This window comes from Salmo salar, chromosome ssa22, assembly GCF_905237065.1.
Source record: "Salmo salar chromosome ssa22, Ssal_v3.1, whole genome shotgun sequence".
Lineage (NCBI taxonomy): Eukaryota > Metazoa > Chordata > Actinopteri > Salmoniformes > Salmonidae > Salmo > Salmo salar.
This window is the reverse complement of record NC_059463.1, coordinates 30,673,481-30,700,622: the sequence shown is the minus strand read 5'-3', so window position 1 is coordinate 30,700,622 and position 27,142 is coordinate 30,673,481. Positions and strand designations below refer to the sequence as shown.

General features: G+C 43.5%; 1 protein-coding gene and 1 pseudogene across 1 annotated transcript; both read left to right on the top strand.

Annotated features, from left to right (window-relative positions):
• Positions 1–221: 221 nt before the first annotated feature.
• Positions 222–6,182, top strand: LOC106583191 (probable protein BRICK1). The gene is made up of 3 exons (XM_014167096.2): positions 222–671; positions 5,357–5,439; positions 5,563–6,182. Exons 1-3 carry the CDS (start codon positions 554–556, stop codon positions 5,587–5,589), a joined length of 228 nt encoding a protein of 75 aa, XP_014022571.1. The 5' UTR covers positions 222–553; the 3' UTR covers positions 5,590–6,182.
• Positions 6,183–9,105: 2,923 nt separating this feature from the next.
• Positions 9,106–27,142, top strand: part of LOC106583144 (RNA-binding protein 5-like) — a 32,715-nt pseudogene continuing 14,678 nt past the window's right edge.

The window sequence follows — 27,142 nt, the reverse complement described above, 5'->3', positions numbered from 1 at the left end:
TGGACAGTCATGGTGCAGAGATGGCAGGAGCAGCGGAATAGATATACTAAGGGCAGGCATTTATTTCAAGTACAGAGGAAAGACAGGAAAGATTGCAGGAAGGGACAGAAGAGAGGCTATTTTTTTACAAGATTAAGGGTGGGACACAAACGGTTAAATAATACTTTAAATGTGATAAGAAAGCATCCAATAGGAAAGTGTAATTATTGCCAGGAAACAGACAGTGGAGCATGTATTGATAGTGTGGGCAGTAATAGGGAAATAGAGGCATAGATCTAATATGAAGGGGATACATGACATTCGTTTAAAGAGTATATTGAGTAGAACGTCATTAGATACAGTCTCAAATAGTTAATATTTTAAGAGAAACGGGGCAGGCAGGTAGGATTTAGTTTCTCCCCGTCTCTGGCCCAACCTCCAATACAGTAGGCAGCGATAATGCACCATAAAGTTGGATGCCGATAAATCCCACCAAAGAAGTAGTTCACTTTTCAGGGAACTGTCGCTACCTGCTGGTAGCTAGCGCTAACACAGCTTCCTCAAAACAGAGAAAATGGCCGGTCAAGAAGATCCTGTGCAGAGGGAGATCCACCAAGACTGGGCAAATCGAGAATACATTGAGGTTATCACGAGCAGTATCAAGAAAATTGCAGATTTTCTAAATTCCTTCGGTAAGTACTCAGTAGCTAGATGACTTGGCAACAGTAACAAAAAGGCTATCAATGTGAAGGCCTAACCTACGTCCAGCCCTGCTGTTCTTCTTGGCTAACGTAGTACGTTAGTTGGTTTCCATCCAAGACAGCAATAATATACCTGCAGTACGACTCTCTTACTATTATGTATAACATGGGTTAAGAATTATACTTGCAATGTTATGGCTACAACGTTTAATTTATCGAGCAATTGATGAAACGGGTTCACTGCGCTTGCTAGCTGAATTGCGATGAGATTTGACTGGACTCGATACAGTGCGATAAGAAAGCATCCAATAGGAAATTGTAATTATTGCCAGGAAACAGACAGTGGAGCATGTATTGATAGTATGTTTCTTTTGTAAATACATGTTGTAGTAGAAACTTAACATAAGATGAAGTGAGCCAACCCTGGTTTTGAATCTGTGTGTTCTAAAATGGATCGCTAGCACCAGCTTGCAACGAGTGTGAACTTGCATTATTAAGGAGGGGTGTATCTGTGCGATGTCGACGATGAGTATATGAAATGTCTCGTCTACGCCCAGGAAGCGAGCGTTAACGTCAAAATACTTTCCTTACTCATCAAATGAGTATCACTTAGTAACTATCCATTTACTACCGTTAAGGCCGGTATGTACTTTCAAACTTAAATGTACATGCATCCGCACAGGTCGGAAGACTACAACAGCTCTTGACATTGGCGGTGCATAATAGTTTGTACCGACGATGTAATGTATTGAGTAAACCTATATTATAGAATAGGGCTCTGCAACTCTGTTCCTGGAGATCTACCCTCTAGTAGGTTTTTACTCCATCCCCAGTTGTAACTAACCTGATGCATTTTATAAACCAGCTAATTATTAGAATCATGTGAGCTAGATTAGGGTTGGAATGAAAACCTGCAGGATGGTAGCTCTCAAGGAACAGATTGGGGAGCCCTGTTATAGAATATGCATACGATTGCAACGTCTGCCTATGCCCACACAGTTTCAACATTTTATATTTTTAATACCCTCAAACACCAAGTTAATTTCAAAATAGGCCATCGCTGTCAATTGTAAACGATAATTCTTTCAATTTTACCGGTGACATGCAGATGCAGTTTCGATAATTTGATTGATCTCAATTATTTTAATGGGAATAGCCTATGCATTTCGATCTTCTTGAATTACTGTTTCGTGAGCAAATTAGCACAGTTCGTGTTAACTATTAGCTTTTCTTGTATTTTGTTTCAATCAAATCATATATCCTGCAAGAGGTGTCACTGCAGTCCCTGGTTCGAATCCAGGCACAACCGCCTGTGATTGGGCGCACAATTGGCCCAGCGTCGTCCGGGGTAGGCCGTCATTGTAAATGAGAATTTGTTCTTAAGGGACTTGCCCAGTGGTTCTGAAAGGACAGCGCAAGGATCGAGCAATGATGGTAGAGAAGTTGAACCAACTTGTGGTGCTGAAGGATAGCTGAATCATAGCTCTGCCATTCGGCCAGTTCATGATTATTTTGTTGTTGCAGTATAGCCTAATAGTCTTACGACTTCTTTTTGGAAGTTGGCACCGGAGGGGTTGGCTGCCGCCTTATCGGCTCTTAACCAACCATGCTATTTTGTTAGTTTTTTTTGCCTTGTTCGTAACTTGTTTTGTACATAATGTTGCTGCTACAGTCTCTTATGACCGAAAAGAGCTTCTGGACATCAGAACTACGATTAGTCACCTCAGATTAGACAGAGTTTTTCAACAACGAGTCGGACGGGAGGGATACCCGACCAGGCCCAGATTCCCGTCATTCACTGGAGAAGGAAACAGAGATTTTGTGGAAAATGATCAGGGTGTCTTACGAGGATCAGGCGACGAGTGGCTAATCTGCCTTTGCCTTCTGTCCTGCTAGCTAATGTTCAATCGCTGGAAAATAAATGGGAACTGAAAGCAGGTATATCCTATCAACGCGACATTAAAAATTGTAATATCTTATGTTTCACCGAGTCGTGGCTGAACGACGACATTAAGAACATACAGCTGGCGGGTTATACACTCTATCGGCAAGACGGAACAGCAGCCTCTGGTAAGAAGCGGGGCCTATGCATATACGTAAACAACAGCTGGTGCATGATATCTAAGGAAGTCTCAAGGTTTTGCTTGCCTGAGGTAGTGTATCTCATGATAAGCTGTAGACCACACTATCTGCTGAGAGTTTCTGTATTTTTCATAGCTGTCTACATACCACCACAGACCGATGCTGGCACTAAAACCGCACTCAATGAGCTGTATACCGCCATACACTCATCCAGAGGCGGCGCTCCTAGTGGCCGGGGACTTTAATGCAGGGAAACTGAAATCAGTTTTACCTAATTTTTATAAGCATGCTAAATGTGCAACCAGAGGGGAAAACAATTCTAGACCACCTTTACTCCACACACAGAGACACGTACAAACCTCTTCCTCTCCCTCCATTTTGCAAATCTGACCACAATTCTGTCCTCCTGATTCCTGCTTACAAGCACAAATTAAAGCAGGAAGCACCAGTGACTAGATCAATAAAAAAAGAAGTGGTCAGATGAAGCAGATGCTAAACTACAGGACTGTTTTGCTAGCACAGACTGGAATATGTTCCGGGATTCTTCCGATGGCATTGAGGAGTACACCACATCAGTCACTGGCTTTATCAATAAGTGCATCGAGGACGTCGTCCCCACAGTGACTGTATGTACACACCCCAACCAGAAGCCATGGATTACAGGCAACATTCGCATTGAGCTAAAGGGTAGAGCTGCCGCTTTCAAGGAGCGGGACTCTAACCCGGAAGCTTATACGAAATCCCGCTATGCCCTCCGACGAACCATCAAACAGGCAACGCGTCAATACAGGACTAAGATCGAATCGTACTACACCGGCTCTGATGCTCGTTGGATGTGGCAGGGCTTGCAAACTATTACAGACTACAAAGGGAAGCACAGCCGAGAGCTTGCCAGTGACACGAGCCTACCAGACGAGTTAAACTACTTCTATGCTCGCTTCAAGGCAAGTAACACTGAAACATGCTTGAGAGCATCAGCTGTTCTGGACGACTGTGTGATCACGCTCTCCGCAGCCGATGTAAGACCTTTAAACAGGTAAACATTCACAAGGCTGCAGGGCCAGACGGATTACCAGGACGTGTACTGCGAGCATGTTCTGACCAACTGGCAAGTGTCTTCACTAACATTTTCAACCTCTCCCTGTACCGGTACCCCCTGTATATAGGTCCGCTATTGTTATTTACTGCTGTTCTTTAATTGTGTTATTCTTCTCTTACCTTTTGCTTTTTATTAGGTATTTTCTTAACGGAATTGTTGGTTACGGGCTTGTAAGTAAGCATTTCACTGTAAGGTGGATGTTATGTTCGGCGCATGTGACAAATACAATTTGATTTTACTACGTGGTATAGTTATTTGTAGGCTATAGCCTAATGTAAATACAAGTAGCGTTGCACTGTTTGAGGAGAGCGCTTTAATTGCGAGTAGGCATTGTATTGTGCAGTTTACACTTCTGTATCATAAATAAACTTTGATTTGATTTAGCTTGAACACCATTTACAATATACAGAGGTGAACTATCAATTCATAATTTATTTGCATACGTTAAATCATCAAATCTATTGACCAATTTGTGAACATAAATCATTACTACTTGAAGAAAAAAACTGCCATAAAAATCAAGCTTTTGGTGTATTGTATTCATGCATCTCAATAAACTATAACCTAATTGCATTATCTCCAACATGGCCCAATTCACATTAACCCACCCTGCCATACCAAGCTAGAATGGGCCCTGCGTCTCAATCAATAGGCTAAATATCCCAAGCAGGGCTACAGGAACTTCCAGGGAGGGTCAAGCTCTTTGGGCTTTGTGGCGGCCACTCTGGTTTGGGTGTCCTCGGCAGAACGGTGTCACCCTAGCCAAATGGTCACATATCGTTCTGGGTTCCACTGCGCAAGAGGGGTTCCGTGGAGTTTTATGATCCTTTTTTTGTTGGCTAAACTGGTCAAGCCTCCGTCGGGCCTCCGCAGTGCACATGCGTATCTTCATCATTGTCGCCACTGCCGGAGAGAAGACGGAAGAAACCACCATTTACCTACCTCTAGTTTGCTATACATACGTTTAGTTTGTCAATTTATCGTGTTGTGTAATTTGTGGTAAATACTAAATAAATTATATTTAATTATCAAATACATTTTTCAGAAATAGTTCTACCAGCTCTGTATTCTCAAATTGAAAAAGGTGAGGGAGCGCCGCTCCTCCGTGCTCTGGCAGCACTACACCCTTGATTATAACACTTGCAGAGCTGTCTAATGGGAGTTTAATGCTTCCTGGGCGTTAGAGGACACACGTCATACTCATCATCATCAACATCTCTAACGCAGAGATACTGGGACAGGGCGTAGCTAGCCACTGTGTACTTTGGTACCTACATGTCCCATGCATACTGTCAATTGAGACAAATTGATTGCATTATTGAACTACAGTGCAATAGTTAGCCTACACTTGGGAGATTATGAACATGTGCATTATCTTCATAACCTATGATATTGATGCAATTTTATTCAAAGTCAATTAACCATATTTTCTTATGAGTAACATTGATGTGATCAGAAATGAAAATATGTGGAACATATATTTCCTTTGCTTTAGATATGTCCTGCCGGTCTCGTTTGGCCACCCTGAACGAAAAGCTGACAGCATTAGAGCGGAGAATTGAGTACATTGAAGCAAGGGTAAGTTTCAGAATTGCCACTCTAATTCTATGTTGTAAATACATGAAATGTTTCCAGTTTGTTTTGCCTGTACAGTACTGGATGTCATCATAATGTGTTCTCTAACCCCCTTTTTCTGTTTAGGTCACAAAAGGAGAGACATTGACCTAAACCAATGGTATGCTGGACTGGGTGTTGCAGTTTGGCTGAGGATTGACAACTACATTTGTGACCATTTCCATGTTTGTCCTTTTTTTTAACTAGCTATGTATTTTTACAGTTTTGTATTTGGTCTGTGGGACCACAAAAGACACTTCACACTGTGTGTATTTGGCTGCTGGATGGTGACTACAATACCACAGCATCTCCCACAATGTTACAATGGATAGCATTAAAGAGTCCATCTTAAACTTTGCACACTAGCTCTGCATCGTATTTATTTGATCACAGACTAACATAATGTATTTATGCAAATCAAAACTAGTTAAGAACATCCTAATAGGGGAAAGTTTATTTTATAAGGTTAATTCAAAAGTGATTATGTGAAGGAGTGTACCCACCCCTATGGAGATTTTAAAGAATATGCATTGCAGAAATATCCTTCCTCTTTGGCTGAGCCAGGATAATTTGAGCCACAGGAAGAGGGAGTGCCAAAATGAATAGTCAGCTCTTTAACTGTGGTCATTCTACTTATGTCTTTCACTTGTTGTAATTGTGTTTTCCCTCATTGTTCAAATGAAATGTAATAAACTGTTTAAAAGTAAGTTGTCCATGTTTTTGATGTAGTGGCTTGAAAGAGTGTTTGGCTCAAGGATAGCATTCATAGATGGCTGGTTGAAGGTGTTACTGGAATATAGTATAGGCTGTGTACTATCAAGACCAACTTGTATTTGTTCATAGTTATTCCATACACATAACATCTGCCAATATAGCCTCTGGTCGCTGCCCTCAGCCATACATTTGTGTCCTGCTCTCCATGCCACAGGGACTGATTAACATCTATTTTGGTCAAAATGATTTTGAGGGTCAAAAAGTGTCCCAGTCAATTCACCAAATATCATTGGACCACACAACCACAGAAGGATAGCAATATTTGACACAACATTAGGTGCATGTTGCACTCTAAGATGCACATTTTGTGTTGATTGTCTCAAAAACATCAGGAAAACTGGCTAGTGATTTCTGGAGCTAGGTTTCCATCCAATTGGCGACAGTTTTATGTGAATATATATTCTAGAATCCGCATTATGAAAACATTTCTTGGGAATCACAACATAGCTAACGACGTTAGCTGTATGCCGGCCCAAACTAAAGAAGGAAGCAGAGGGAAATATTCTAAGATATTTTAATTGTTACTGTTATAAAGCAGGCTACGGAAGCCAGGCCATTAGCAATACTTTTTAACTGGTAAGTCAGGGGTTCCCAAACTGTATTGGCCTGCTACCCCATTTTGATTTAAAAAACGTTGTGACCCCACCATGTAAAAATGTTCATGTAATCGAAGGCCAATGTTTACTTTTTTAATTGGGACTATGACAGTCTATTACAAATCAGCCTGATAGTACTTTTGATAGTATTTCAATCTGAAGGAAACATGGTTTGAAATGACTGAAATGCACAGGAGGTTGGTGGCAACTTAATTAGGGAGAACGGGATTGTGCTAATGACTAAAGCGGAATTAGTGGAGTGGTATCAAATACATCAAGCACAAGCTCCATTCTGGCCATTATTGTGAGCCGTTCTCCCCTCACCAGCCTCCTGTGCTGAAATGCATCAGAAAGGTATTCATCAAGCAATAATTTGAAATTATATTCTGTGTAGAAAAAAAAATCATTAGGTTTCCATCCAATAGCCCTTATGCACATTCCATGATCGAACGTTCTAAACACACTTCCTATCGGTGTGGCATTTCCGGTCAGTCTAGTTGTTATCGACGATATAACATTACTACCACTATGTCGCAGTTTTTTACTAGGTGTCTTCAGGACTTGCCTCAAATTAATATTAATGATGTACATCGAATTGTTAAATCAGCCTCAAAGACTCCAGCTAGCAAGAATGAAAAGGGGTTCAAGATGTATATAGGAAGCTACATAGACAACTATGAAGGTGAGTACCAAGTCAGTGACAGATATAACGTTAGCTAGCTACAATCATTAGCTAGCTAATTTAACTATTAACTGTAGCTAGCTAGTTACTTCGTAAAATGATGTAACGTTGACAGAATCTACCTGAGAATGTGTGTATTTTCGTTAGCTTGGTTAAGTTATGCTTGCTAGCTGTATTTGCTAGCTAAAAATAATTGTTATTCATGTCTTCTACACAGTATCTAACAAAGATACATTGACAGGGGAGATCACCGTGAGGGCTGCCTGTCACAGGTCCATGAGGAAGAGTGAAAAGCCACACAGCATGAGAGTAGGGAAAGGTTATAGATAGCTACCAGGGACCTTGTTAAACATCTCCTGTGAGACACTGTCATTATGGTCAAAATGTGTTGGAGACAGTGTCAACGTTTAATCTTATCAGTAGATAGATATTAATGATGGGTCCCAATCCCAATTTAGAATTGCCCACTTTACCAAATAACCTGTTAAGATCTGTTGATGCAGTGTTTGGTAATTGTGTTACTGAGACACAATCTATTCCTGTATAGTTAAATGAGCCCTTAGTTAATAAGACTAGACACTACTATGTTTGTTATTTATGGGCCGCATCATTCTTGTTTCTCACTTCAGTCACTTCACTTATCTTCACAGATGGTGTTAAAGCACTCCGTACCAGTGATAGTGGTCCAAAGCCACTGCTCCTGTGTTGCAGGAAGTGCTCTGTGCAATCATCTGGTGGCCCTTCTTTACCAGACAGCGCACAATTCTCAATTAAACATTCCTGCTGCACCACCAGTTCACAGCTGCACAGACACAGAACAGCGTTGGCACAAGCCAAGAACACTTGTGAGTCTATCAATATCCATTAAAAAATGCACCTGAAAAGTATTCAGCCTATGTAACAGTAAATCCTTGTTAATTAGGGTGTGAAACCAGGTCCGGTTGATGGGATAGAGTTCCGTAAACCTACTAACTCGTGTGCTGATGGAATAAGGTAAGTTGGAGGTTCCTAGAATGGAAACATTTTAGAAAACATTTTCTTGTGATTGTATCCAGATGATAATGACAAATGTTTGGGACAAAGACTCGGGGTAAATATATAATCTATAAATCTGTATATTTTAATTCATTTTATTTGAACTTTCGGGCTTGTGCTGGTTTCTGGAAAATTTACATGAGTCTTTGTCATAGTAATCTCTCCAACCTGATGTTAAGGTTTTAAAATGTTTTGCAGAAGTTCTCTCTACAAAGCACTCAATGGATACATGCCCGACATGGACCTTCTCCACGTCTCAGAAACGTATTCCAGCTTTTCTCCACTTACTGCCCCTCTTGTGACAACAATGGAAATGTCAGCTGACGTGCCCCTGGTTGAGTCCGCCTTGGGCCAGTACAAGCCGGCAGTGTTCTGTCCTATCAGCTTCCACAGCCAAAGACCCGTGAAATTGTGAAGATTGCCGATGCCACTTCTCCACCAATACTTCCATTAGATGGCTACAGGCTTCAGGCTTCCCAGTGTGCTTACGTCCTTAGCCATCAGGAGCAGTTCCACCTCAAGGCATCAGAGACAACCTACGAGATGTCACATAAAGTCGAGGTTGCTACATGGGAGCAGAGCAGCAGCCCGGAATGGCATCAGCTCAGGAAAATGAGATTAACATCCTCTCGTTTCCGAGAGGTTTGCCATGTCCGGGGAGAGACCTCAGCTGACCACCTAGGTGAGCGGATGTTCAAGGGATCTGGTATGCAGACCATGGAGATGAAGAGGGGGCTAGCCATGGAGCCAGTGGCTGTACAGGAGTACTGCACACTGAAGAATGTTAACTTCTTTCCGTGTGGCTTCGTAGTGCACCCAGATGCTCCGTGGTTAGGATCCTCTCCAGATGGAATCATATTTGATCCCAGTGTGAGACCACACTTTGGACTCTTAGAGGTCAAGTGCCCAAATGTACCAAGTTATGTTGACTGCCCTTACAGAATGGAGAGCTGAAGTTGAAGAGATCTCATGCTTACTACTGGCAGGTGCAAGGTCAAATCCTTCTCACAGGTTGTAGCTGGTGTGACTTTGTCATCTGTACACAGGAGGACATCCTAGTTGAAAGGATATATACAGATCTACAGGTTTAAAAAACTATAAGAGAGAAGGTTGACCACTTTTTACCACTACTTGCAGAAGTGTCTATCTCGCACCTGAATGGATCCCCTGCATGGGTGCCAAGTTTAGTGGTTTTATGAAAAATAAGTATTGATGTTCTTGTGAAGAAATCTACAGTAGAATAGATTTGTTTAAAAAATGTATTTCAGCAAATGTTCAACAGTTCAGTTAATCAATTACACATCTCTAACATTGTATTCAATCTTGAATTCTGGCTATTCTGTGTTTACTTGATTTCTTTCCCCCACCCCTGTTACTCATTGCCTAATTAAAGCCAATACAAGCTCCACACAAACTGATATTCACTACAAAACAAGTGATTGATACATGTCGTAGATAAACAAATTATTATTTTGCTGCTAGCAAATAAACACATGTACATTTACACTGGCTTGGCCCATGGTCTGGACCGGATCAGAGACGGCACAGTCCACAGGCAGCGCACCTTATTCTTCATCCCCCTCAGTCGGAGCAGGTTTCAGTCATCTTTCCCAAACACCAGGTCTCTTTTGAATGTGCCAGTTCCACGCGAAGACCGTAGGAACAACACTTCTTTTTAGGTATTGTCGCCCTCCAATTTTTCCCTCAACAAAGTCACTTTCGACGAAATGTGTACTACACACCTTTGTGTGTTTGGTGACAGCAAAGTTGTCACGACGTACTGCCACCAACCACCTTTTTCTGAGCTCTACATCGACCGGGAAACGACGGAAGCTCACAATACCATTACATTTGGAAGAAACTGAACAGAGGCACTGAACAATGTTCATTAGCACCTCCTTTGCGGGGCTGTAATTTAAACGTAGTCATTGCGAACTATTTCAGTCAGAAATGCATAGACGATAGCTAGTAAAGTAATGATAAAAACAATAGCAGAACTCGCTCCGGAAGTCATCAACCCGATCGGATGTAAATTAGAACGTTGGAGGCGGTATAATGCATAGAGCCTAATAGGCTAATGAAGTGGTGATTAAAAAGCTCAGCCATGTGCTTCTTGCCAGTAACAACCGCATCATCAACATTAAGGGACATGGGCAGCTGTGAGGAGGAGGGTTTATTCTCCAGGACTTCAACCGTTTTACAGAACTTCTTGGGGTTAGACCCACAGAGCGAGAACTGCTCCTTGGTCTTCCGGATAGCCTGAGTGTGAGCGTGTGCCGAGCCTTTCGCCAAATGCAATTCTTGAGGTGGAGTAACTCTGCAAGATCACGGTCGAACCAGGGGTGGTAACTGTTTTTAATTATCATATTCTTTATGGGGGCGTGTTTATTAACAATATCACTGAAAATATAAATAAAGAAGGTCCAAGCGTCTTCGACAGAGGGGATCAAGCTGATTCGATACCATTTTACAGAGGCCAGTTCATGAAGGAAGGCTTGCTCATTAAAGTTTTTTTTAGCAAGCGTCTGACAAATCAGGACAGGTCATTTCACTGAGCAGCCATTACGAACACAGGCTGTAAAACAGTGACCACTAAGGCCATTACTGTCAAAGTGTGCGCAACTGGTCGAAGGAAGTCAGGTGCAGGAGAGCAGAGATGAGTGAACAGGCACACTTTATTCAGGCAGAGAAAAAACTGCCGAATTAACTGTGTCACAACACTCCGGCCCAAGGAACAAAGCGATAGTGCACAAAATACACAAAAATGGTACAAATAACCAACCAGCGCCGGGTTATAACATACCGCGTTGCTAAATGCACCTATCAGCTGGGCAGGTATGGGCTATCTGACAAAACCAGCCTGAAGCGTCACACACGTAAAAAAACAATACCACACACAGACATGGGGGGGAACAGGGGATAATATACATGTAGAGTAATGAGGGGATGTAAACCAGGTGTGCAGGAAAACAAGACAAAACAAATGGAAAATGACAGGTGGAGCGGCGATGGCTAGAAGACCGGTGACGTCGAACACCGCCCGAACAAGGAGAGGGATCGACTTCGGCGGGAGTGGTGACAATTACAGAAAACACCAGACTGAGACCTATCAAGATTATTTGTTAGGATAACGTCGAGGAGAGTAGCCTTTTCTGGGTGTTTGGAGTCATACCTTGTGGGATTGGTAATAATCTGAGAAAGATTTAGGGAGTCTCATTGCTTAAGGACTTGGTTGGGTGGTTCAAGCATGTTCCAGTTTGTCACCTAGCAGGACAAATTCAGACTTAGTGTAAGGGGCCAGGAGAGAGCTTAGGGCAGGTGGTGTTCGGGCTGGTGCTGATGAAGGACGATAGCACCCAGCAACAGTCAACAAAGAGCTATTTGAAAGTTTAATGCTTAAAACCAGCAAATCAAATGGTTTGGGGACAAACTTAGTGGAGGCTACCGAGCACTGAAGGTAATCCTTGGTAAAGATTGCCACTCCTCCACCTTTGGAAGACCGGCCTTGCCGAAAAAGGTTATAACCAGAAAGGTTAACATCAGTATTCAAAACACTCTTCCATAGCCACGTCTCAGTAATAACCAACACATCTGGATTGGAGCTGTGAACTCACACCTTCAATTGATCCATTTTAGGTAATAAGCTTCTAATGTTAACGTGCAAAAAACCCAGGCTTTTACGAGAGCAGAAATCAGTAAAGCAGATATCAGAGCACAAGTCAGAATTGGGGCTAGCAACAGTAGATGGGCCAGGGTGTACATGCACATTACCAGATATCATCAACAGTAATACAATCAAGGCACGCCATAGGACAGGGAGAGCTCTGCAGTGCTGATTTATGACATCTGAATGTGCATCAGATGGCAACAAGATCATATTTTACAGCAATTTCATCAGGTAACATGAATACAAAGCCGGCGAGAGGTGGTTAGAATGGGATGGTAGGCCAAAAGTCTGTGTAACCAATAGAGAGTGAGTCCCGAGTGTGGGAACAAACAGTCTGTCCCACGGTTGGGTAAACAAGGAAGTTCATAGTCAACAAAGCATGCAGGAGTCATGAGGCAAATAGCAAAATGCACAATAAAAAAATATAATATATAACGACTTGGGGCTATCCATTGTAAGTTCAGAGTCACTCGCCCCAACAGTGCGTGTGTGCTGGAGGTGAGCGAAAGCTTGGGAGAGAGGGGGGAAGTGTGGTGGGGTTGTCTGTACCAGATGGTGAGACAGGCCAGGGCAGACGGTGAACAGATCGCCAGGTGGAATCCAAGCAGCAGTGCAGCAGGAGTAGGTGTCACTCCCACTTGGGAGAAGCTTTTGATTTTGGAGGCAGATTTCTTGTAGAAAATGCCAGTGGATGGTCTTTGAACAGCAGGAGGGGGCTTCAAAGGGTGCTTCAAAGACTCCTGCCACTTGTTGGGCCCAAAGGCCTCAACACTTTTTACTTCACACCTCAGTGCTAATTGAAGTTGTATCTGGTCTGTCTTTCCAAGCCTGGCAGCTCTAACTCAGCATTCATTCGCCATAAAGTAAAATATATCATTGTAATGTACTTTATTTTTCTTCTTCGCTTTCAAAATAGCATCAGACCAAACTCTACTCACTCAGTTCCAGGTTGGATGGTGTCCTCAGGTCTCTGTTGTTTGTTTGCTAGAGCACCCTCCATATAAACTCAGCAAAGAAAGAAACGTCCTCTCACTGTCAACTGCGTTTATTTTGAGCAAACTTAACATGTGTAAATATTTGTATGAACACAACAAGATTCAACAACTGAGACAAACTGAACAAGTTCCACAGACATGTGACTAACAGAAATGGAAATGTGTTGGGGTCAAAATCAAAAGTAACAGTCAGTATCTGGTGTGGCCACCAGCTGCATTAAGTACTGCAGTGCATCTCCTCCTCATGGACTGTGCCAGATTTGCCAGTTCAAGCTGTTAGATGTTACCCCACTCTACCACCAAGGCACCTGCAAGTTCCCGGACATTTCTTGGGGGATTGACCCTAGCCCTCACCCTCCGATCCAACAGGTCCCAGACGTGCTCAATGGGATTGAGATCCAGGCTCTTCACTAGCCATGGCAGAACACTGACATTCCTGTCTTGCAGGAAATCACGCACAGAAGAGCAGTCTGGCTGGTGGCATTGTCATGCTGGAGTGTCATGTCAGGATGAGCCTGCAGGAAGGGTACCACATGAGGGAGGAGGATGTCTTCCCTGTAACGCACAGCGTTGCGATTTCCAGCAATAACAACAAGCTCAGTCTGATGATGCTGTGATACATCGCCCCAGACCATGACGGACCCTCCACCTCCAAATCGATCCCGCTCCAGAGTACAGGCCTCGGTGTAACGCTCATTCCTTCGACGATAAACACGAATCCGACCATCACCCCTGGTGAGACAAAACCGCAAGCCAAAGGCACATTCACGCAGATGACCTGGGTATCTTTTTTTTTGTGTTTTTCAGAGTCAGTAGAAAGGCCTCTTCAGTGTCCTAAGTTTTCATAACTGTGACCTTAATAGCCTACCGTCTGTAAGCTGTTAGTGTCTTAACGACCGTTCCACAGGTGCATGCTCATTTATTGTTTATGGTTCATTGAACAAGCATGGGAAACTGTGTTTTAACCCTTTACAATGAAGATCTGTGAAGTTATTTGGGTTTTTACGAATTATCTTTAAAAGACAGGGTCCTGAAAAAGGAACGTTTCTTTTTTTGCTATTGGATGGAACCCTAGCTATAGTCATGGCATGCTTTGTGTAAGAGCTATTGAAGTTTGAATTCCAAAATCTTTTAAAAATTGTATAAATAAAAATGTGTGTTTTGTTCTCCATCCACCCCTGATTCCAAATATACTATCTTCATAATCATGGCATGCTTGACCTCCACCAACCCCTAGAGTTGACACACACACACAACTTTTTCCACCAAAACTACACATTCCTCTGTCCCTTGCCCTCCTGCACACTTCCCACATCTTGAAATTTCCCTCCTACACACTGCTGCAACATGACCATACATGTGGCACCTGAAACACCGCAGTCACAGGATATATCAGTTATCCTTTTAGAGCTTTTAACATGCCTTTGTCAGGTAAAGACTCTGACTCAAAACGACAGAAAGTGACTCCTCTACTTCCTCATGCTCACCACCAGGTCTGCGTCGCACCAAACAGCGGGTGTCACAAACACTAGAAATCTTCACCTTCAATTGCTCCACCTCCGCATTTAACGCTACCCCAGAAATCACTCCTTTCAATGGCGCCCTGTTCCTAAGAGAAAAGTAAGAAACCAATCTTGCCTGAGTTGCGTGACACAGAGCGCCTGCTCCCTCTGGGCGGAAGAAACACACACAAATATCACAAGTCCACTACAGTTTACCTTTACTGACTCAACTGCACCAAACTCCTTTCCCACCCACCCTGAAACCACAAATGGATCCGACAAAAGGCAAGGATCCACTTTCTCCGAAAATGTCACTCCTACTGAACCAGATTCTTCTTTATCATGTCCATCGATGCATGACTCAGGCTCCGAGCTCTTCAGCACACCTTCCACTTCACTCGCCCTCATTAGCCATCATTCACTTCCATTTCACCTCCAGAATTTGACCTGGTGTACTGCTCACTCTATTTGTACTTGCCACCAGTCATCTTCGCCCCCTCCCATCTAACCTTTCTATCGCCATCTTCATCAAATTCAACCTCAACCTCTGCTTTCCTCATTCTCTTGAATGCCTTCTTCCTCTCTCTTCTCTTCCATTCCTCACAGCAGGAACATAAGATTGTCTCCTGCAACTTAGTTAGAGGCAGTAAGTTCCCACACTCATAACAGAAGTTCCTGCTTGTAGCTTCTTTCCACTCCACCGTCCCCACGAAATATATGATCTTACCACAATTCACTCCCCTGTTTTCTCAAGGAAAGTAGCTAGCCTCCACCGTCCCCCAATTTTGAGTCCTGTCCCGGGACAATTTCCTGCTAGGGTGCGTTTCCATTTATTAACTATCTTGTGCCGATCAAAACAGCTGGACATAATGACATCACACCTGAAAAAGATATCCAATTCAGTGTCGAATAAACATTTTGTGGTTGAAGTGGTTTAATTTATGCATTAATAAATTGGCAACAGCCTGTATGCCCTCCCACCTACAGTGCCTTCAGAAAGTATTCACACCCCTTGACTTTTCCCACATTTTGTTGTGTTACAGCCTGAATTTAAAATTGATTACATTTATATTTTTTGTCATTGGACTACACGCAATACCCCATAATATGAAAGTGGAATCATGTTTTTAGAAGAAAAAAAATTATAATTAAAAAGGAAAAATGTAAATGTCTCGAGTCAATAAGTATTCAACCCCTTTGTTATGGCAAATTAGTTCAGGAGTAAAAATGTGCTGAAAAAGTCACATAATAAGTTGCATGGACTCACTCGTCACGTCACGTCTGAATCATTATGATTCACACCAGGACTCCATTACCTTAATAATTTCCTCCCCTTTATATGTCACTCTGCCATTTTTACTCACCAGTTGGTATTGTTCTTGTGTACTGCCTTATTTTAGTGTCGTGTGCTTGGTTTTGTTGTTTTATTAAAACATTTCACCTGCTTCCGACTCACCGCCCCGTCACTACACTCGTCATATTTTCAAGCATGGTGGTGTCTGCATCATCTTATGTATATGCTTATCATCGGTAAGGACTAGGGAGTTTTTTTAGGATAAAAAACCCGGAAAAGAGCTAAGCACAGGTGAAATTCTAGATAAAAACCTGGTTCAGTCTGTTTTCCAACAGACACTGGGAGACAAATTCACCTTTTAGCAGGACAATAACCTAAAACACAAGGCCAAATATACACTGTAGTTGCTTACCAAGACGACATTGAATTTTCCTGAGTGACCTAGTTACAGTTTTGACTTAAATCGATGGCAAGACTGGAAAATGTCTGTCTAGCAATGATCAACAACCAACTTGACAGAGCTTGAAGAATTTTTTTACTAATAATGTGCAAATGTGTATATATACTTGTCTGTTGTATATATTGGGCTCGTTTGTAAAATATACTTTAGTCTCAATATGACTTCCTGTTGAAATAAAGGTCAATAAATAAGTGTTTAACATGATTTTTGAATGACCGAAACACGACCTAACCAAGCCACACTGCTTCTTCACACAATGCCCGCTTAACCCGGAAGTCAGCCACACCAATGTGTCAGAGGAAACACCGTACACCTGGCGACCGTGTCAGCGTGCATATGCCCGGCCCGCCACAGGAGTCGCTAGAGGACAAGGACATCCCTGCCAGCCAAACCCTCTCCTAACCCGGACGACGCTGGGCCAATTGTGAACCTCCCCACGGGTCTTCCGGTCGCGGCCGGCTGCGACCCTGCCTGGACTCGAACAAGGATCCCTAGTGGCATAGCTAGCAACCGCGATGCAGTGCCTTAGACAACTTTGCCACTCGGGAGGCCGACTTTAAAACAGTTACAGAGTTTAATGGCTGTGATAGGAGAAAGCTGAGGATGGATCAACAACATTGTAGTTACTCCACAATACTAACCTACATGACAGAGTGAAAAGAAGGAAACCTGTACAAAATAAAAAATATTCCAAAACATACATATGGCACTAAAGTAAAACTGCAAAAAATGTGGTGAAGAAATTAACTTTAGATCCTGAATACAAAGTGTTATGTTTGGGGCAAATCAAACACAACAACACATCACTGAGTACCAGTCTTCATATTTTCAAGCTTGGTGGTGTCTCATAACAGAAGTTCCTGGGAGACAAATTCACCTTTCAGCAGGACAATAACCTAAAACACAAGGCCAAATATACACTGGAGTTGTTTATCAAGATGACATTGAATGTTCCTGAGTGGCCTAGCTACAGTTTTGACTTAAATCGGCTTGAAAATCTATGGCAAGATTTGAAAATGTCTGTCTAGCAATGATCAACAACCATCTTCACAGAGTTGAAGAATTGTAGAAAGAATAACGTGCAAATATTGCACAACCCAGGTGTGCAATGCTCTTAGAGACTTATTCAGAAAGAATCACAGCTGTAATCGCTGCCAAAGATGATTCTAACATGTATTGACCCAGGAGTGTGAATACTTATGTAAAAGTGATATTTCTGTATTTCATTTTCAATATATGAGCAAACACTTCTGAAAACATGTGTGTAGATGGGTGAGAGAAAAAAATATATGGAATCCATTTTGAATTCCGACTGTGTCACAAAGTGTGGAATAAATCAAGGGCTGTGAATACTTTCTGAAGGCACTGTATCTGTTTCATGTCTCAGGTAGCCCGTGAAAGCCTGAATGGATAGAATGCAATAATTGGCAAATATTTGACCTATTCTAATAATTCTCACGTGGCAAAATATCGCCATGGTCCGTGCCATGGTGAAACTTTCACTCCTGTACATCTGAAATAATTGGATAGTGAAACTTGCCAGCCAACCAGAAAGGTAAGGTGAAGCGGTTCAAGAAACAATTGTTATAGTTGAAAATAATTCTGCAAGCAGAGTAGGCCTTTAGAATTAAATGTGGAGTGGCGCTTTATGGTTTCGCGATGACATCACGTGCCCTGCGTACCTTCAAAATTATTCGGCAATTATAATTTCTTTAAAAGAAATACGGTTTACATCATAATTTGTCGCAATGAAGAAAGTTTAACGAAAGTAAAATCCACCCCTGCCACTTCCATTACACATGTAGCAATTAATATATTCTTTTTGACATTGGTTTTGTCGAATATAACTGGGTCAATGGAAAAATGCCTATGTTGCAGGCTTAGAACTACTGAATTTATTTAAACACCATAGAACAAAGCGGGACGAAAACCAAATGCTGTTGTGCTCAAAATATATCTTCATAAACGAAAAGGCACAGGGCGAACCCAAAGTGCAAAATATAAAGTACTCAGGAAATAGTAGGAGAGATTCCTCTCAGGAAAACAAGTAACATTTACAATGACCGACAATGACAAATGGGAGAGGGAGTATATATACAGTGATAGACTGGGGATTGGAACCAGGTGTGTGTAATGATGACGAGACAAATCCAGGGTTGATGAGTGAAGGGCGTTTGCCAGCAGTAGGTTCAGCAGCGGCTAGAGGTTTGGCGACGCCGAACGCCTGAGCTGGACAGGAGGGGGAGCCAAAGCGAAGGCTGGTGTGACAGCCTACTCTTAATCCCTTGGCAATAATGGTACCAAATCACCTGTCTGGATACTTAAATTCAACATGTTTTGTCCAATATTTCAAGATAGGATGGTCATATTGTTATGACGTTTTCAGGGCTGATGTAGAACACATAGATGATTCAAATAAATAAAAAAATATTACATTAAAATGCATTATACAAATCAAAATTAAGCACTTCATATGCAAATTAGGCAGTAAGGAATACATATTTCAGTAAAATAAGCCCAATAATTTAGGATAGGGTGGTCATATTAACACATGTTCATGCTTTATGCAAAACTGAGAGTTTTAAACAATGAATGAAATTAGAATACAACTTTTTATACAACTTTATGCAAATGATATACTTAATACACCACCGCCAACACACACAGCCTGACACAGATACACTTCTCAGCATCTCCACACACTCACATAGCACCCCCACCTCATCACACATAGCGTAACACTGACCCACACTTCTCGCTAAGTCGGAACTGTAACACAGAATGCTACTAGTCTAATAACATTGTTTACTTATAAGGTAGGCCTACACCTGGGTTACATTGTAATGTTGTTTTTGGTGTTGATGAGTTACTCTGGTGATGGGAGGATAAACTGCAGCAAATAATTTTTGCCTAGGCACAGAAGAGACAGATGGGGCACATTTTCAATTCAGTTGTATTTGGCTATGTTTTTATCGATTGTAGGGCTGTAGCCACTGTATTCTGGTCGTTTTTACTTGAAAGAATAAAACAATCACTCAAGAAACTCGCACTGGCAAAATACAGACAATGCCGCGCAGCGCTGCTTCTCACCCGGTTCGTTGCCTCTGCAAACTGCTTCAGACAGTAGCTGTGTTCAAATACCCATACTAACATACTGTAAATTACATGAGTATATACTACATACTGTTAGTTCATTTTAGTATATTTTAAACGAACGGTATACATTCAGTTGAGCGTACTAGCATTTTGCCTGTCTACCGGAAGTTGATGCTGTTGCTATGCAATCTCTTGCTAGCATAACAAATTACTAGCTAGACATCTTATGAAAATCTTAGGTAAATTCAGAGTGTTGTCAGTTCGTAAATGCAGAGCGTTTTGCTATCGGAGCGTTCAGAGCGCACACTGGACGTTCTGGCCGAGGAGTAGGGTTGATCCCTTAGCTATGTGATAACTACCTCTGAGGGTTTAGAGCTTGAGGTAGTCACCTCATACAAGTACTTGGGAGTATGGCTAGACGGTACACTGTCCTTCTCTCAGCACATATCAAAGCTGCAGGCTAAGGTTAAATCTAGACTTGGTTTCCTTTATCGTAATCGCTCCTCTTTCCCCCCAGCTGCCAAACTAACCCTGATTCAGATGACCATCTGTGGCGGAAGAATCAGAATTAGTTGTGTAACATAGATAATTAAGATGTCTTATCTGCATAATATGCTTATGTGATATACTTGTTATTAGAATGTATCCCTTTGGACTCTGGTGTTGGCAGTTGCACTTCTTCTCTCAGCTGGGGCTCAGTCACCTGGGGCCCATTGAGGGTAGAGGTCAGGCTTGTCTTTCATATGTCCCTGGTGCTATGCAAAATATCAGAAAGGGAAGAGGACAGGAGGGAACATTGTCTTCATATGTGAATGTGTCTACCTATTCTTAAACCATGTGAAGCGATGGCGTGATTAATGGGGAACCAATTACTTGTCTCCACAATGTCTGTGCGCCAGTCACTCCCTCCTTTGGCATTGGGGGATGTGTGTGGTAGTGTCTGGAACCATTGTATATCATCTCTGATGTTGCACTTATCCTGGGTTAGTGTATGACCTAGAGGCTCACTCCCCTCAGTGAGCTTGTCCAGGAGTGGGGTCAAGAAGGGATTTTACTTGAGATCGGAGTATCTGGAGTTGACATTTGATTTTTGCCTCTTGATGAGTTGGTGTTTTTGTGCTATGAAGTGCCAGGAACGAGATTGTAACCTCGTCTTAGGGACCAAGCAGAACGATAATTTATAGCGAATGCTTTCTGGCTACGGGATACTCCTTTCTCATTTAAAAAGTCTCACCTTGTGACCCGTTCAAAACATCTGTGGTTTGTTATGTCGACTAGGGGGTGGATCTTGGCTATAAAAGACCTTTGTACTTTTGTCTCGCCGCTCTCAACGGATCATCAGAAACGGTGATTCTTCGACAAGCCATTGCTATTGCAAAGCTCTCACTAATAAAGATTTAGTTTAAGTATAACTCTGACTTGTGTAATACGTTTGTCTCTCCTCATTTGATAGTAAAGAAATTAACCACCACACATCCTACCCATGCTACTTCTTCTTCTTCGATGAGGTTTAATGGTGGTTGGCATCCAATATGTTGCATTACCGCCACCTACTAGACTGGATTACAATTCCCTTATACTTCGCTTGAAAAATAAATAAACAAATACCCTACCATCTAACACTATACTCACAAATTGTTACAAAAATAAACAATGAAAATAAAAATAACAACACCCTACTCCACTATTTAAATATATTTAGTCCTACCTCATGCCAACAACCTGACAGGATGGGACATCACTACTTAACACACCCTGTAACTCTTCTGATGTCAAGTCTCGCATACCTAAATACTTCTCTGCAGCTGCCACCACAACCTCAATTTTCTGCGACTTATATTCCATCCCTTCAGTACAGTTGATAACCATTGCTATAAATGCTAAAAATCCAATCTTACTGAAACATATATCACTTGTTGGCCTATCTCTCTGTACTGGTACAGATCTACTTCTCACATCACTCCTCTCAGGATCCCCCCCCCCCCTCTACTTTGTTCACTGAATCAGCATATGACAACTTCTGCACTATTCTAACCATGCAAACCTCTCACACAGGACATTTCTGATCCCCAGCCCCATGGGCACCCCTACAATTAACACATACCACTATTTTCCCCAAGTTTTTAAAAATATATTTCTTTACTTTATTTAACTAGGCAAGGCAGTTAAGAACAAATTCTTATTTACAATGACGGCCTAGGAACAGTGGGTTAACTGCCTTGTTCAGGGGCAGAACGACATATTTTTACCTTGTCAGCTCAGGGATTCAATCTTGCAACCTTTCAGTTAATAGTCCAACCCTCTAACCACTAGGCTACCTGCCGCCTCTGTGACTTATGTTCCATACCTTCAGTACAGTTGATAACCATTGCTATAAATGCTAAAAATCCAATCTTACTGAAACATATATCACTTGTTAGCCTCTCTCTCTGTACTGGTACAGATCTACTACTCACACCACTCCTCTCAGGAATGCTACACATTCCTTTGTCTCATGCCCTTCTGCACACTTCTCACACCTAGGAACCTCCCTCCTACACACTACTGCAACATGCCCATAAGCTTGTACACCTGTAACAACATAATGTATTCGGTACAAAAGCATGTACAGGATAACTTATATAGCCTAACATCACTTTGTCGGGCAAAGACTCAACATCAAAACTCAAAAGAACAGACAATGACTCTTCTGTTTCACCACTCTTGCCACCCTGTCTGCGTCATACCAAACAATGAGCATCACAAACAGCGGGAATCTTCCCCTTCAGTTGGTCAACTTTTACATTTACTGCTACCCCAGTAATCACTCCTTTCAATAGTGCCCTTTTCTTGAGAGCGAAACAATTCACATTTCTTTCCCCCATTCGTTTATCGCAGAGCGCCTTCTCCCTCTGACCAGCAGAAACACAAACAATTATCACAAGACCACTTCTGGTTACCCTCACTGATTCCACAGAACCCAACTCTGTTTTCACCCACCCTTAAACCACAAATGGATCAGCCAAAAGACAAGGGTCAATTTTTTCCAAAAACTTCACTCCTGTCACAGACTCATCTTTATCCTGACCCTCGGGCAAGCCTCGGCCTTCGAGAACTTCACCAGACCTACCACCTCCTACCATGCTAGATTACAGAGACGTAATTCATAGGTCGGCAGGTAAGGGTGCTCTCGAGCGGCTAGATGTTCTTTACCATTCGGCCAGATTAGCCACCAATGCTCCTTATATGACACATCACTGCACTCTATACTCCTCTGTAAACTGGTCATCTCTGTATACCTGTCGCAAGACCCACCGGTTGATGCTTATTTAGAAAACTTAGGCCTCACTTCCCCCTATCTGACATACCTACTGCAGCCCTCATCCTCCACATACAACACCCGTTCTGCCAGTCACATTCTGTTAAAGGTCCCCAAAGCACACACATCCCTGGGTCGCTCCTCTTTTCAATTCGCTGCAGCTAGTGACTGGAACGAGCTGCAAAAAAAACACTCAAACTGGACAGTTTTATCTCAATCTCTTTGTTCAAAGACTCAATCATGGACACTCTTACTGACAGTTGTGGCTGCTTCGCGTGATGTATTGTTGTCTCTACCTTCTTGCCCTTTGTGCTGTTGTCTGTGCCCAATAACATTTGTACCATATTTTATGCTGCTACCATGTTGTGCTGCTGCCATGCTGTGTTGCTACCATGTTGTTGTCATGTTGTGTTGCTACCATGCTGTGTTGTCATTAGGGTTGGGTTGGTTACTTTCTAAATGTAATCCATTACAGTTACTAGTTACCTGTCCAAAATTGTCATCAGTAACACAATTTTTGGATTAACCAAACTCAGTAACGTAATCTGATTCCTTTCAGTTACTTTTTCGATTACTTTCCACTTAAGAGGCATTAGAAGAATACACAAATGTATGTTACCAATTGAACATCTATTGCAGGATAAACCAATGTTAAAGTTTACATAGCTGGCCAAATATGGATGTTAAATTTTACTTTATGGGTTGGTTATTTAGGCTTCTTCTAACCCATCGCTTTCTACTACATATAATATTATGATTACATTATATCTTTACATTAATATATATAATTTATAAATCCAAAAATGGATGTAGCAACTACAGATTGCCCCTTTAAGTGTATCAAAAGCCCCACTTTTATTCAATAGGCTGGGATCCGCACTATGCAGATGTTGCAAGAGTGCATTTTTCACTGGCTGTCCTGTTGCAAGAGCGCATTTTTCACTGGCTGTCCTGTTGCAAGAGTGCATTTTTCATTGGCTGACAAGGACAATGTTTTTTCGAGAACCAGTTACGGTAAAATAACATTTTGTTTCTATGTCATATAGACCCATTATTCCATATAAAACATATACTGTATGAAGTGAAAAGTTGTGTTAATACAGAAAAGCCCAGCACATTAAAGCCTGTTTGTGAAAGGCCACCAATTTCACAGGAAGTTTACCCAGAATATATGGACATTGTAGTAAAAAATGAAGCCCTCCAAACTTAACCAAATGAGGTATAATATTCCAGAAACTATGAGGATTTTTTAAAGTACCTTTTAACCCAGTTTATCTTATGTGGCTTGTTTTTCCATATGAAGTTGTACAATGGCCTATCTCAGGTACAGCAAGTGGATTTGGGAATGTCAGTAGATGAAAAAAGATAGGATGCACAAGATAGCCCCTCAGCTTTGGATAAAAGCACCCTCCATTGAAGACATATATCCCTCCCTAACCATGAGGATACTTCTTTTGATAGATTCAGATACAGGATTCAAAGTAAGATCACCAAAAATCTTAAGACTGTGAATGATCTTTACACCGAGGTAGGTTACAGTATCTTTTTCAGAGATGTTACCATCTGCTGGATTGACAGCTACTTTCAGAATAAACATCTCACATTTGGAAGGATTTAATACCAAACCTGAGATTTTGGAGAACTGCGTCACAATATCCAATGCTAATTTTACTTGTGACACATTTTTCACGGTGTCATCCGCCAGTTGGGATATCTTGATCTCTCTGGCCTGGAATGTAATGCCTTCAAATTTCAGCAGTTCCCAATATTTCTGTAACGGCGTTGGTAGTCGGGTTGTTAGGAATGAGGCGCAGGAAGCAACGAGCACAGGGAGTGTTGTTTTTTAATAACACTTTGAAAAAACTAAGTTCCCAAACACAGGGGAATAAATACAAGGTGCGACAATGCCAAGCCGATAAGAACAAGATAGTCGATAACAATAATTAATCCCGCACGACAAGGAGCGGGCCAGCTAAACTAAATAGCCACTCTAATGGCTAATTGACCACAGGTGTCTAAAATTTTAAAAAAGGGAAAAGCAAAAGGGAATCGGTGGCAGCTAATAGGCCGGTGACGACGACCGCCGAGCACCACCCGAGCAGGAGGGGGCGCCACCGTCGGTGGGAATCGTGACAGTACCCCCCTCCTGACGCGCGGCTCCCGCAGCGCGCCGACACCGGCCTCGAGGTCGACCCGGAGGGCGAGGCGCAGGGCGATCCGGACGGAGGTGGTGGAAATCCCTCAACATAGATGGGTCCAGGACGTCCTCCGCCGGCACCCAGCACCTCTCCTCCGGGCCGTACCCCTCCCAGTCCACGAGGTACTGCAGGCCCCTTGCCCGGAGTCTCGAGTCCAGAATGGCCCGTATGCTGTACGCCGGGGACCCCCCGATGTCCAGAGGGGGCGGAGGGACCTCTGGCACCTCATCTTCGTGAAGGGGACCAGCTACCACCGGCCTGAGGAGAGACACATGAAACGAGGGGTTAATACGGTAATAGGAAGGGAGTTGCAACCGATAACACACCTCGTTTATCCTCCTCAGGACTTTGAAGGGCCCCACACACTGAGGCCCCAGCTTCCGGCAGGGCACGCGGAGGGGCAGGTTCCGGGTCGAGAGCCAGACCCTGTCTCCCGGTGCGAACACGGGCGCCTCACTGCGGTGGCGGTCAGCACTCCTCTTCTGCCGCGCACTGGCCTCCTTTAGTGAGTCCTGGACGGCTCTCCAGGTCTCCTTGGAGTGCTGGACCCAGTCATCCACCGCAGGAGCTTCGGTCTGGCTCCGGTGCCATGGTGCCAGGACCGGCTGGTAACCTAACACACACTGAAAGGGTGATATGTTAGTAGAGGAGTGGCGAAGTGAGTTCTGGGCTAATTCAGCCCAGGGAATATACCTCGCCCACTCCCCTGGCCGGTCCTGGCAATACGACCTCAGGAACCTGCCCACCTCCTGGTTCACCCTCTCCGCCTGCCCATTGCTCTCGGGGTGATAACCGGAGGTCAAACTGACCGAGACCCCCAGCCGCTCCATAAACGCTCTCCAGACCCTGGATGTGAACTGGGAACCTCGATCAGAGACAATGTCCTCCGGCACCCCGTAGTGCCGGAAGACGTGGGTAAATAGGGCCTCCGCAGTCTGCAGGGCCGTAGGGAGACCGGGCAATGGGAGGAGACGGCAGGACTTAGAGAACCGATCCACAACCACCAGAATCGCCGTGTTCCCCTGAGAGGGGGGAAGATCTGTCAAGAAGTCGATGGACAGGTGCGACCATGGTCGTTGTGGAACGGGGAGGGGCTGTAACTTCCCTCTCGGTAGATGCCTAGGAGCCTTACTCTGGGCACACACCGAACAGGAAGAGACATAGGACCTCACGTCCTTAGCCAAGGTGGGCCACCAGTACTTCCCCCTTAGACTCCGCACTGTCCTCGCCTCACCAGGATGACCCGCAGTAGGTAGCGTGTGCGCCCACCGAATCAAACAATCACGAACACCGAGTGGCACATACATGCGCCCCACGGGCACCTGCGCAGGCGCAGGTTCCAACACCAATGCCCGCTCGATGTCCGCGTCCACCTCCCATACAACTGGTGCCACCAGCCTAGACGCTGGAATGATGGGAGTTGGATCGATGGGCCGGTCCTCCGTGTCATAGAGATGGGACAGCACATCGGCCTTAGTATTCAGGGAACCTGGTCTATAGGAGATGGTAAACCTAAACCGGGCGAAGAACATGGCCCACCTCGCCTGACGTGGATTCAGTCTCCTCGCTGCCCGGATGTACTCCAGGTTTCGGTGGTCGGTCCAGATGAGAAAGGGGTGTTTAGCCCCCTCAAGCCAGTGCCGCCACACCCTCAGAGCTTTGACCACCGCTAGCAACTCCCTGTCCCCCACATCGTAGTTACGCTCCGCCGAACTGAGCTTCTTTGAAAAGAAAGCGCAGGGGCGGAGTTTCGATGGCGTACCCGAGCGCTGTGATAGCACGGCACCCACCCCAGCCTCGGATGCGTCCACCTCCACTACGAACGCTAAAGACGGGTCCGGGTGCGCCAACACGGGTGCGTCGGTGAACAGCGTCTTCAACTTCTTGAAGGCTCCGTCCGCCTCCGTCGACCATCGCAAACGCTCCGGCCCCCCCTTCAGCAGTGAGGTAATGGGAGCCGCTACCTGGCCAAAACCCCGGATAAACCTCCGGTAGTAATTGGCAAAGCCTAAGAACCGCTGCACCTCCTTCACCGTGGTTGGAGTCGGCCAATTACGCACGGCCTTAACG

Coding starts and splice junctions, on each gene's coding strand:
- LOC106583191 (XM_014167096.2), top strand. CDS start 554: ATGGCCGGTCAAGAAGATCCTGTGCAGAGGGAGATCCACCAAGACTGG. Junction 672..5,356: donor AGATTTTCTAAATTCCTTCG/GTAAGTACTCAG, acceptor CCTTTGCTTTAG/ATATGTCCTGCCGGTCTCGT. Junction 5,440..5,562: donor TTGAGTACATTGAAGCAAGG/GTAAGTTTCAGA, acceptor TTTTCTGTTTAG/GTCACAAAAGGAGAGACATT.